The sequence below is a fragment of the Salvia hispanica genome, chromosome 6 (assembly GCF_029641045.1).
Source record: "Salvia hispanica isolate PSC_SH4W2 chromosome 6, Shi_PSC_v1, whole genome shotgun sequence".
Taxonomy (NCBI): domain Eukaryota; kingdom Viridiplantae; phylum Streptophyta; class Magnoliopsida; order Lamiales; family Lamiaceae; genus Salvia; species Salvia hispanica.
This window is the reverse complement of record NC_142697.1, coordinates 9,367,998-9,379,213: the sequence shown is the minus strand read 5'-3', so window position 1 is coordinate 9,379,213 and position 11,216 is coordinate 9,367,998. Positions and strand designations below refer to the sequence as shown.

Sequence of the window (11,216 nt, the reverse complement as noted above, 5' to 3'; positions counted from 1 at the left end):
TTCACTCTCTTCACTCTCAAATTCACACTACATTTTCTACATTTCAAGCAAAATGGATTCCGGAGATTACCCAAATCCAAATAGTCCGATGTTCGGTGGTGCACAATGGCTGGGTACAGAACCCGATGAATACCGGCCATTCGACACCAACACCGAGTACGATCCCGATTTCAGCACCGACTCGTATGGGCTGTCCGACATGGAGCCTTCTCCCCACCGCCCCTCTGCCGCCGCCGCCGCTACGTCTGGGTCCGCCATCAAGAAGAAGCGGACCAAGGCACGAGCCCAGAAGTTGCCTTCAACGGAGGTGTGTGAAGAGTTCGCCCCGGGAAGGACGACCTACTCCGACACCGAATCCATCATCTTGATGAGATGTTGGATTGATGTTTCGGAGGATCCGGTGTACGCCAACAACCAGAAGGTGACTGCGTATTGGGAGCGCATCACCGAGAAATACAACGCGGCCAATCTGGCGTACGCCTACAAGCGCCACAAGGAGCAGCTCCGTAAGTACATGGATCAAATGAAGAAGCATGTAAATTTGTTTGCGGGGGAGTACGAGAAGTGCGAGAGGGAGCAGGGCAGTGGCGAGAGTCTCGCGGATGTGCGGGACAAAGCGATGCAGTTGTACATTTCATTGTACGACGATTTAAAGCACTACCAGTCCTGGGCACTCTTGAGGGACAAGCAAAAGTTCGTTGGTGGTGTGATTCCCCCATCGACGGCGGCGAGTCGGAGGGCGTCGAAGCGCACCTTCGCTGATTATACAAGTAGCGATAGCGGTGCGTCTCCAATGGACCTAACAATCCGGTGTTCGAGGATGAGAGTTCCGACACACCGATGTCCTCCCGGCGTCCCCCTGGCGTCAAGGCTGCCAAGGCCAAGGGCAAGGCCACATCCTCATCCGCCGCGCCGCCTGACCAGGCCCCGTCGCCGACCCAGAGTTCGACGCCGTCCGCGACTTCGACTGCGGCCCATGCCTACTCAGATTTGGCGGCCTCCTCCGACTATAGGACGTTGTTGGACGCGCACACCGCCCTCATGCAGGCGACCAACCCGGCTCAAATCGAAGGCATCCAGCGGATGATCGATGGCCTCAGCCGCAAGTTGGGACTACTCTAGACTAGCCTCATTTTTTTTGTATTTAGTGTTTTTTTTTTTCTTATTTTGTAACTTTTTTTTAATTAAGTAAATTTAGAATTTTCCTTTAATTGTGTTGATTTTATTTGTTTATTTTTATTTACATTTGCAAACATAAAAATATAAATACAAAATAGAAGTAAAATGCTTAGGGCGTCGCTTAGGGCGGGCTATAGTCCGCCCCCACTGCAGGTGGAAGGGGCAGTAGATAAAATGCTGATGTGGCGGTGCATAGGGCGGGGCTTAGGGCGTCGCATAGGGCGCCCCATTGTGGATACCCTAAGAGCATCCACAATGGGCCGGGTGGAGGATGCGACGGACGATGCATCCTCCGCCCCTTAGTCCACCACTGCAGCACCACGGACTATGCACATTTTATCCTCCGTGCCCTATGCATCATCCTCGGACGATGACACGGAGGATGCATCCTCCGGCCTATCCTCCGCCCCTTAGTCTGCCATTGCAGGGGGTGCGGGCTATAGGGCGGAGGATGCACACATTTTTATTTTTATTTTTAATTTTTTTTGTATTTTCTTCTATATATATCACCAATATTTTTACTTCATTTCACACCTTTCACTCCACTCTCTTCCTCATCTCAATTTCTCAATTAATTCAATAATGAATTCCGACAATTTTTCATTTTTGCAAGCACAAAAAATAAAAAATAAAAAATAAATATTGACATTAGGACTTGCCTTTAATTTATAGTGTTTTTATATTTATTCTTGCTAATTGATATGTTTGCAAACATAAAAAATAAATATTGTAGTGTTTAAATATTCAAATAATAAATAAAATACTTAGGGCAGGGCTTAGGGCAACCTATAGTCCGCCCCATTGCAGGTGGAAAGGGCGGAGGATAAAATGCTGATGTGGCAGCCCACAGGGCGGGGCTTAGGGCGTCGCAATAGTCCGCCCCATTGCAGGTGGAAAGGGCGGAGGATAAAATGCTGATGTGGCAGCCCACAGGGCGGGGCTTAGGGCGTCGCATTCTCCGCCCCATTGTGGATGGCCGAGTATGAAATGAAAAAGATAGAGAGATGAAGAGAGAATAAAGTAAGAGAGTAAAGTAAGTGAGAATAAATGTGTTGACTTTTGCTAAAAAAGGAAATGACTTCGCTACTATGAAATGTACCAAAATGACATCACTATGGATCGGAGGGAGTAGTATATAGTACTACTACTTTCTTCTATTTTGTGAAATACTAGCTAAATTACTATGAATATTCATATCTTGAAAACAATTCAACAAATTAAATTAAAGAAGATTGTTTTTTTTAGACTAAAGACGGTTTAGTGAAATGGAATAACGAGAGAATGAATTGAAGATGATAATAAAATGAATAATAGGAATGAAATTTAATCTTGTATTTATAAGCACAATAAATAAAAAAAGAATGAAAATGTTATTCCTTCATCGTTCTTCCTCACTAAAATATGAAATCTGATCTAACAATTGGAAATGATAATATTAATATTGATCAAACAAAGTATAACTATGTGATTCTATTGGTGTGATTTACTATAAAACAAGTTACTTGTATAAGTACTAATTATAGATAAAATATTTGAATAGTTTAGTTATGTATAGGGTTGTGTCGGAAAAACAAGTTCCTAGTATTGTCAAGTTCCAAAATGTATTTATTGGTGTAGTTAAAGAATCTCATATTTCCCTATAAATACTAGCTTAACGAGACATCTCAAACATACAAGAAAATACAAACATTTTTCTATCTACTCTCTACATCAACTATGCCTTATCAATCTTTCTATACATCTCTCGATTACCATCTTTAAGATGATACCAGAGCAGAAAATCAACAAGAAGCCTCAAATGAAGGTCAGTCAAATACACACTCTCGAGCTATTGATCGAGACTATCTCAAATCTAATTGATTTGTACAAAGCCAGCACAAATCAAAATAAAAAATCCTACCAGCCGAAGAACTTCGCGTAGAGTCCATTCCTACTGCAGAAGCAGCCACGAGCCCCTGGCTTCCCAAGAAATCCCAAAATCTAAATATTGTCCTTACTCCGAAGAAAACCAGCGGCGAATCTGCCACTACTCCGAAGAAGACCAGCGGCGACGAATCTATGCCCCTCGAATCTACACCTGGCGCTGCGTCTCGCTCGCATAACCACCGCAAAGGTTCTTCTTCCGATCGACTCCTCGGAGTATACAGTCAACAGCCGGCGACGCCGACGCTTGCTACTAAAAAAATGAGCTTTCCTCACACTTTCAATATGGCACTTTATAAAATATGTCAATAGGTTTGTGTTAAAATGACAACCCCTCTTAAAATGACACCGTGACACCACTAATACAGCAATATTATAAACGCTACACAACAATATTACAAACATTACACAACAATCTATAGATTGTTGTATAGTGTGTCGGATATTGCTGGACAAGAAATATTGCTGGATAAAGACCAGCAAATTGTTGACCGTCTTTTTTCAGATTTTTTTTGGCCACGTGGCAGCTTATTATTCGTCCACGTGTACAAATGATTGGTTAGGAATTGTGGTATGGTGTTATTTTAAGGGGTGGTGGCACCCTAACATGCCCCTATGTCAATATATATATCTAGTCATTACATTAACGTTTCATGACATTTTTAATATCTATTATTGCTGCATTTTAAAATAAGTGTCAAAAGAAGATTAACTTAATCACATTTCCATTACGTGTCTTATGATTATAGTGCCAAATATTAAGCCTAAATTAAGATACAAATTTAAATAGAAAATGAAAATATTTGAGTATTAATATCCTTGTATAGTTCTCAATTTGCACTTTGTCCTTTTCTCCCAAAGTAGGCCTTTTTTACATTTTTATATTGAATAATGGGCTTCATATACAGCTATTCAATTGCTTTTACTACTACTGTCAATTACGTCCTAACAGAATCACCGAAACAGAAGCATTAAATAGTGGAGTAATATTTCATTGGAATTGTTTTGAGCATAAAATATACATAAATTTTTATAGTTATCGTATTTGTGAACTTTTGCATGTTATTGCTTTTTGGTTTTTATACACATGACTCTAAAATTTGGAGTACCATTCATAACTAGTTTTGATTTTACATTTTAGATTGTCTATTAAATTAGTCACTTTATATTTTCATTAAATTTTTTTTTATAATTAAATGAGACTCATTTTTCACTTGTAACTACTTTTTTTTACTACTAAATTTTATAAACCTCGTTATTACGTGTCTTATGAGTTATGATTATAATGCTAATTAAATATTAAGCCTAAATTTAGATATAAATTTAAATAGACAATAAAAATGGGTATAGAGAAAAAATATGATCTGATTTTAGATTAAATAGAATATAAAATAAACTAAGCGTACACATCTATATGACTATATCCACCGATTAGTTTTTAGATTTAATAATTAACCGATTAGTTTACTGTCTTTTAAAGAAAACTTTTATATGGATTCAAAAAATAAAGTAGTAAGTAGTTAATAAAATAATAAGAAAAATCAAGAAATTGATTCCTTTAATGATTTAGTTGGATCTCAATGTTATACAATATCAGTACAATAAAAACAATCCTATTATACGTAATAAAAATAGGTTTGTATAAAAAGTTAAATTTAAAAAGTAAAAAATTAATTACAAACAACTATTTTTAGAAAATATTAATGATTAAACTTTTAAAAATTACTTTAATCATTATTAAAAAATTAAAAGCACGTTCATAAATTAGGGATGAGTTATTAAATTCATAATTGTATGACTATTGATTTAAGTTTTAGCATATCATTATAAATTTGCAATTTACTCACACCAATTGGGTGAGCCATAACAGAATCTCCGTAACACATTCTAATTTACCAGAATCACAATCGTACTTCACTGCTGCTGCGGTATCACCTCACCAAATTATCAAAATTACAGTACAAAATAATCTCTCTTGATCACCTCTCCGATCTTGTCGTTCTCATCCCTGCGGCTCTATCATTCCGGACTCCTTCCAGTCTATTCGAGTAATCCCATCTCTCTCTTCTTGTGTGCTATCTCGGCCGAAGGGTTTTCTTGTCGCCACGACAGTGTTGTGCTTTGTCTTTTCTCTCAGGTATCATCTCTCCTTGATCCTATATCCCTCCAATAAAAATCCTAGCTTGTCAATTAAATTTTGTTTCTATAACTTTTTTATAAAAATTTTTATGATAATTATTTTTTTCCTACAACTTTTTATTGCATGTGAGTTTCTCAATCACATTCAACCGATTATTGTATAATCAAATAAATGTAATGTTGTTGAATGGTTGATCTAGGTACAATAAAGCTTGATTTTAATTATGACATTTTGTTTTGTTTGATATCGATTAAGAAGAATGAATATCCACTATCATCTTTTAGATTTGATTTATTAGTAGATTTATTTCAATGTTCTTATTAGTAGGAGTTCTTGTGATTATGTTTAAGTAGTAATAGTAGTAATCTTTTAGATTTAGTTTATCCTTTTGTTATTCAATTATTCTTCTTAGCCAAAGATTTTAATTTGCAGTGTCTCTATCAGTTAGGAGTCTTTGTAATTTTATATAAATACCTCCAAGGGATCAGATTTTGTGAACGACAGTCCGCCACTGCCTCCTTAAGAGGATTGCTTCTTTGTTATTTTATTTCCATTAGTTCTTTTTACATATAACTGAATATTATTTTATTACAAGCTACTTCACTAATGAATATCTTAACTGCTTGTTGTGAGAATTAATTAGTAGTTTATCTTATCATTCATTATCTAATTTGCTAAGTTGTCAATATTTATATATTTTCTATTAGATTTGATAGGAATGTAGAGTCTGATGTGTGTGCACAACCTTAATAAAAAATTATATTACTCTTAGTTTTCATTATCTTAGGTATTTTACCAGAAATTAAATCTCTCTGCTGCAGCTGTTGGTATCCTTATCCACACCTCTCTCCATTTGAGTCTGAAAGATATTCAATCTCTTATATTCGTGTGTGCTCTCTTTCGCGTGAAGGGATGTTGCGCCATTGTTGTTCTTTGCCTTCTCTTTCACAGGTCAGCATCTCATCTTTAGCTTGTCTTGAATCATACAAAATACTACATATCCTACTAATTAATTTAGGCTTTTGTCATATAATTTTATTCCCAGCTACTTCACTAATGAATATCTTAACTGCTTGTTGTGAGAATAAATAATGCAAATGAACGAAGAAATTATGAGAATGACTGAACTGGTAGATAAAAAGAACTCAACTAAATTGAGAACTTCAGAGTATAAAAACTCAATGCAAAATTATATATTCAAAAGTCTGTCTCTTAAGATCAACAATCAGGCCTTTATATAGGCAAAGAGAAATCCTAAACTTATGGAAAGAAAATAACTAAAAAGATTATAAGCAAAAATAACTATAAAGAAAATAAGCAAAAAGAAAAACCTAATTTGTAGAAGGAAAACAATTACTCCCTCCGTCCCGCTTTAGCAGTCCTGGTTCAGTTGGACTCATGTTTTAAGAAGAGTTTGAGTAAGTAATAAATAAATATTGTAGTGGATGTTGGGACCCACCTTTTTAACAATTTTACACTTAAACACTTTTTTAATGCTTATTTTCGGCTGTTATTTGCATTCATTAGATTAATTTTTTTTTTCCTTTTTAGCAATATTAACATTAATGACTTTTTAATTTCTGTAAACACCAAAATTCGAAACCCGCTGAACAACAAAAGAGGATTAAATTCAAATCCAACTTCAAAATTTTCATTAACAAAAAATAGGAGGGAATACATTTTGGGAAATTTCCCTCTTGAAAATTTAAGAGGAAAATTTGAAGTTTTACAATCAAATTACAGCAACATTATACACACTATAAATACATCCATCACCTTCATTTAGTCCTTACAACTACCATTACCATCAACATAATCTAAAACTGCAGTAACTTCAAAAGAGGATTCCCTCAGAAAAAATTCATCATCGGGAATGGAGCAGCAGCGGGTGAATCAATACTTGAGCACCAACATGAAGAACAATATTGTGCAGCATCTACTCAAGAACAGCGAAGGTGGTGTTCTTCGAAAAGGAGCAGTGTATGAGGCAGCCGAAGCTTTTGGTGTCAATAGGAAGACCATTTCCAGACTTTGGAAGGCAGCCACAGCGATGATGGAGAATGGAGAACCTGCACACATGGTTGGAAAAGTTAAAGGCTACAAACGTGGAGAAAAGACAACAGTTGACGAAGAAAGGGTTAGAACACTATCTGTTCTTGAAAGATCCACCTATAGGGTGATGGCACCAAAGCTTGGAGTTAGCAAAATGACAATTTGTAGGTGGGTAAAGGAGGGACAACTTAAGCCCCATACTAGTGCAGTTAAGCCACATTTAACTGAGGTAAATAAGTTGGCAAGACTGAAATGGTGCCTCAGTCAGCTTCAGCCAAACATTAGTAGTGCAGGTAAGGTTGCATATAATGAAATGCGCAATGTAGTTCACATAGATGAAAAGTGGTTCTACTTGACAAAAAGTGCAGATAGGTACTACCTCTTGCCCGATGAGGAAGAGCCACATAGATCATGCAAATCAAAGAGATTCATAACCAAAGTCATGTGGTGTGCTGTTAGCAGGCCACATTTTGGCCCAAATGGGGAAACACTTTTTGATGGCAAGTTAGGCATTTTTCCTTTCACAGAAATTCTACCAGCAAAGAGGAGTTCCAAGAACAGACCAAGAGGTACATTAGAGACAAAGCCCATTCCAGCAGTGACACAAGAAATGACAAGGGAGTGGCTCATCACCAAGGTATGTTCATATTTACCCTATCAGACCATCAGAAAAATTTCATCATAGGTCATCATTTAGGTAACCATTACTCACATTGTACAGATTATACCAGCCATTCATTCCAAATGGCCCACAAGTGCATGTAAAGAGATTTACATTCAACAAGATAATGCAAAACCACACATAAGCACGACTGATCCACAGTTTGAAGAAGCTGCCAACTCAAATGGATTCAAAATCCAATTGATTTGTCAGCCACCTAATTCCCCAGACACAAACATATTGGATCTTAGTTTTTTTAGGGCTATTCAATCATTGAAGGATAAGAAACCATGCAACAATGTGGATGAATTGTTGCAGAATGTGAGGGAGGCTTATGAAGAGTTGACACCGCAGACACTTAACAAAGTATTCCTCACATTACAAAGTGTGCTCACAGAGATCCTGGAGGTGAAAGGTGGGAACAATTACAAAATACCCCACATGAACAAGGATAGGCTGGAAAGAATCGGGGCTTTACCCAATGTGCTGGAGGTGGAAGAAAGGGTGGTGAGGGATGTGTTGGAGTACCTAGCACTGCCTCAGAATAATGATGGTTCTTCCTATGACATTGGGGCTCTGGCCACTGCATTTGGCTACTAGGACAGTGATCACTCAGGCTGCATTTGGTTTTTTGCTTTAGTTTTTTTAATGTAATGCATTGGATATGTAAGGAACATCTAAGTAATGCATACTTTTTGAATAACATGAATCCCATCAGAGCATTCTCATCATTGGGTAAGCAACAGGAACCAAAATGCAGCAAGCAATCAACAATCATGAAGCACAATGCAAAAAACTAGGTTCCCTCAGAGAAATCTCATCATTGGGTAAGTATTCATCCTCCAACAAATTAACCATCACGCATAAACATCACAGACATTAACCAAAACACTCCAACAAATTAACCATCACATAAACATCACATGCAGTAACCAAAACAACACCAAACCAAAAAACCACCAAGGCAGAACAATCACTCGATAGTGTATAAGCCTCCAAACCCAAAAAGATGGGGGTGGCTTAAACACAAAACACCAGAAAGGTTGCAATTTTTCAGCATAGGGAAGGCCAAAGGCCAATCCCTCAAAAAGCATAGAATTGAAAATCATACTCACAGATTTAGATGAGCTTTAAAAAAGATGAGAATTGAATGGCCATAAACCACGGTGTACCGAGCCTCTTGTGCCTCAGTGGTGTTTCAAGAACGAATTGACAAATCAGCCAACAGAGAGAGCGGAGGGAGAGGGGAGCAGCTAGGGTTCACATAGAAACTGAGTTTCAGGTACGGCGGTAGCCATGCAATCCGTTTTCTCCCACGAATACACTCTCAATCGACCCATAGCTTTGGTCGAATGAACAATTGATCGGCGGAGATGGTGGTGTTGGCGGCGGAGATGAACGTGGAGAAGGTAGTTTCTGGAAATTGTGGGTTTAGGATTCCCATTTAAGCATGAGGGAGGAAGGAGTAAACTTTGGGATGGCGGCGGATCTGGTCCAGAGTTCGCTTGGAAGGGGGTGGACAAACAGAGAGAGAGAGAGAGAAATGAGCGATGGAAATGAGAGGAAGGTGAAAGGTTTCTTTTTTTTAATTGGCTTTTATATTAAGCTGTGAGGAAATGATTTTTGTATAGATTTTAGTGAGTTATCTCAACCGGGACTCCAACCGGGACTCCTAAAGCGGGACGCTCAAAATTGCTCAACCGGGACTGCTAAAGCGGGACGGAGGGAGTAATATTTTCCATCTACTAATTCTACTAACTAGGAAATAAATAAAATCCAAAATATAACTTTCTTAGCCACCAAGTCATTTATTCTACTGCATCATACTCCCCTTCTTAAAAAAGACTCGTCCTCAAGTCAATCCTCGAGTCTGCTTTATTGAAATAGCATCTTAACCCATTCAAAATTTCTCCAACTACATTAATCATAATGCCAACCCATTCTGCCCAATTTTTCATACGTCTTCTCTTTTTCCTCTTTTTAGTATGACTAACTTGCAATATCTTCCTATTCTTCGAACCCTTCAGCCTTCCCCTCTTTCCACTCCCAAATCCACCACCATTGCCTTCTACAACCTCCTTGTAGTTTAGGCACTCTTCTGTTGTAAGGCACATCGCTTCTCCAACAAACTGAATGCTTCCACCTTCAAGAATCATAGAATGAGAAAACCTTGGAACATTTTCAATGTCCAGAACCTTATGAGCTATAATTAAGTCAAGGCTCCAATCATCATAACAACCTTCATCTATGCCACCATAGCCACTGAAGTTCCAGTCAATTTCTGCAACCTTGCTGCCCAACTTCTCTTTATCTAAGAAATTATTTCTGATAACAAACTTCTCATCAAAACCAACAACAACATCATGTTTGGTTGTGGGTAGAGATATTGACAGTGAAGCACTCAGATCTTTAGCAAAGTAAGACACAAAATATTTGCTTGTAGGTGCAAACCTCGATGATGATGCAGCAGCAACAGAATCAGTGAGATCATCATCGTCGTATACGGGCTTATCATACACCGCCATCGACAATATATCCTCGTCGTACACTGGCATCGACAATATATCATCGTCGTATACGAGCTTATCATACACCGGCATCAACAATATATCCTCGTCGTATACGGGCGTATCATACACCGGCATCGAAAATATATTGCTGGTACAATTCTTCGACGGTTCATCCGCATCATATGATGTAAAGATGTCGCTGAATAATGGATCGTCCATCGAACAACGCTCCGGCGCAATAGATCTCATCGGGTTGGATTTCCCCCGACGCTTCTCCAGTTGCGCCAATCGTCGTTGTAGGTCTCGAACCTGTTGTCGCAGATCACCGTTCTCGATCTCGCGCTGGAGGTCTCCGATGTCGCGCAGATCACGCTGTCGTGCAACCTCTTCATTTGGGAGATCTCCACGTCCCCCGCCACGACCGCCACCACGAGCATCGCCACGTCTGCCGCCATGTCTACGTTCAACCATTGATAATCAACCTGGATCGTGATACCAAATAATGCAAATGAGCGAAGAAATTATGAGAATGACTTAACTGGTAGATAAAAAGAACTCAACTAAATTGAGAACTTCAGAGTATAAAAACTCAATGCAAAATTATATATTCAAAAGTCTGTCCCTTAAGATCAACAATTAGGCCTTTATATAGGCAAAGAGAAATCCTAAACTTATGGAAAGAAAATAACTAAAAAGATTATAAGCAAAATTAACTATAAAGAAAATAAGCAAAAAGAAAAACCTAATTTGT

The 11,216-nt window shown here is 38.2% G+C and overlaps 1 protein-coding gene across 1 annotated transcript; it reads left to right on the top strand.

The window, feature by feature from the left end:
- Positions 1-6,756: 6,756 nt before the first annotated feature.
- Positions 6,757-8,555, top strand: LOC125206185 (uncharacterized). Its single transcript, XM_048105473.2, has 2 exons — positions 6,757-7,931; positions 8,016-8,555. The coding sequence occupies exons 1-2, from the start codon at positions 7,116-7,118 to the stop codon at positions 8,553-8,555; spliced, it is 1,356 nt and encodes a 451-aa protein (XP_047961430.1). The 5' UTR covers positions 6,757-7,115.
- The last annotated feature ends 2,661 nt before the right edge of the window (positions 8,556-11,216 follow it).

Excerpts from the sequence above, each read along its gene's own strand:
- LOC125206185 (XM_048105473.2), top strand. The coding sequence starts at position 7,116 with ATGGAGCAGCAGCGGGTGAATCAATACTTGAGCACCAACATGAAGAAC. Across the intron at positions 7,932-8,015 it reads GGGAGTGGCTCATCACCAAG|ATTATACCAGCCATTCATTC; the intron begins GTATGTTCATAT and ends CACATTGTACAG.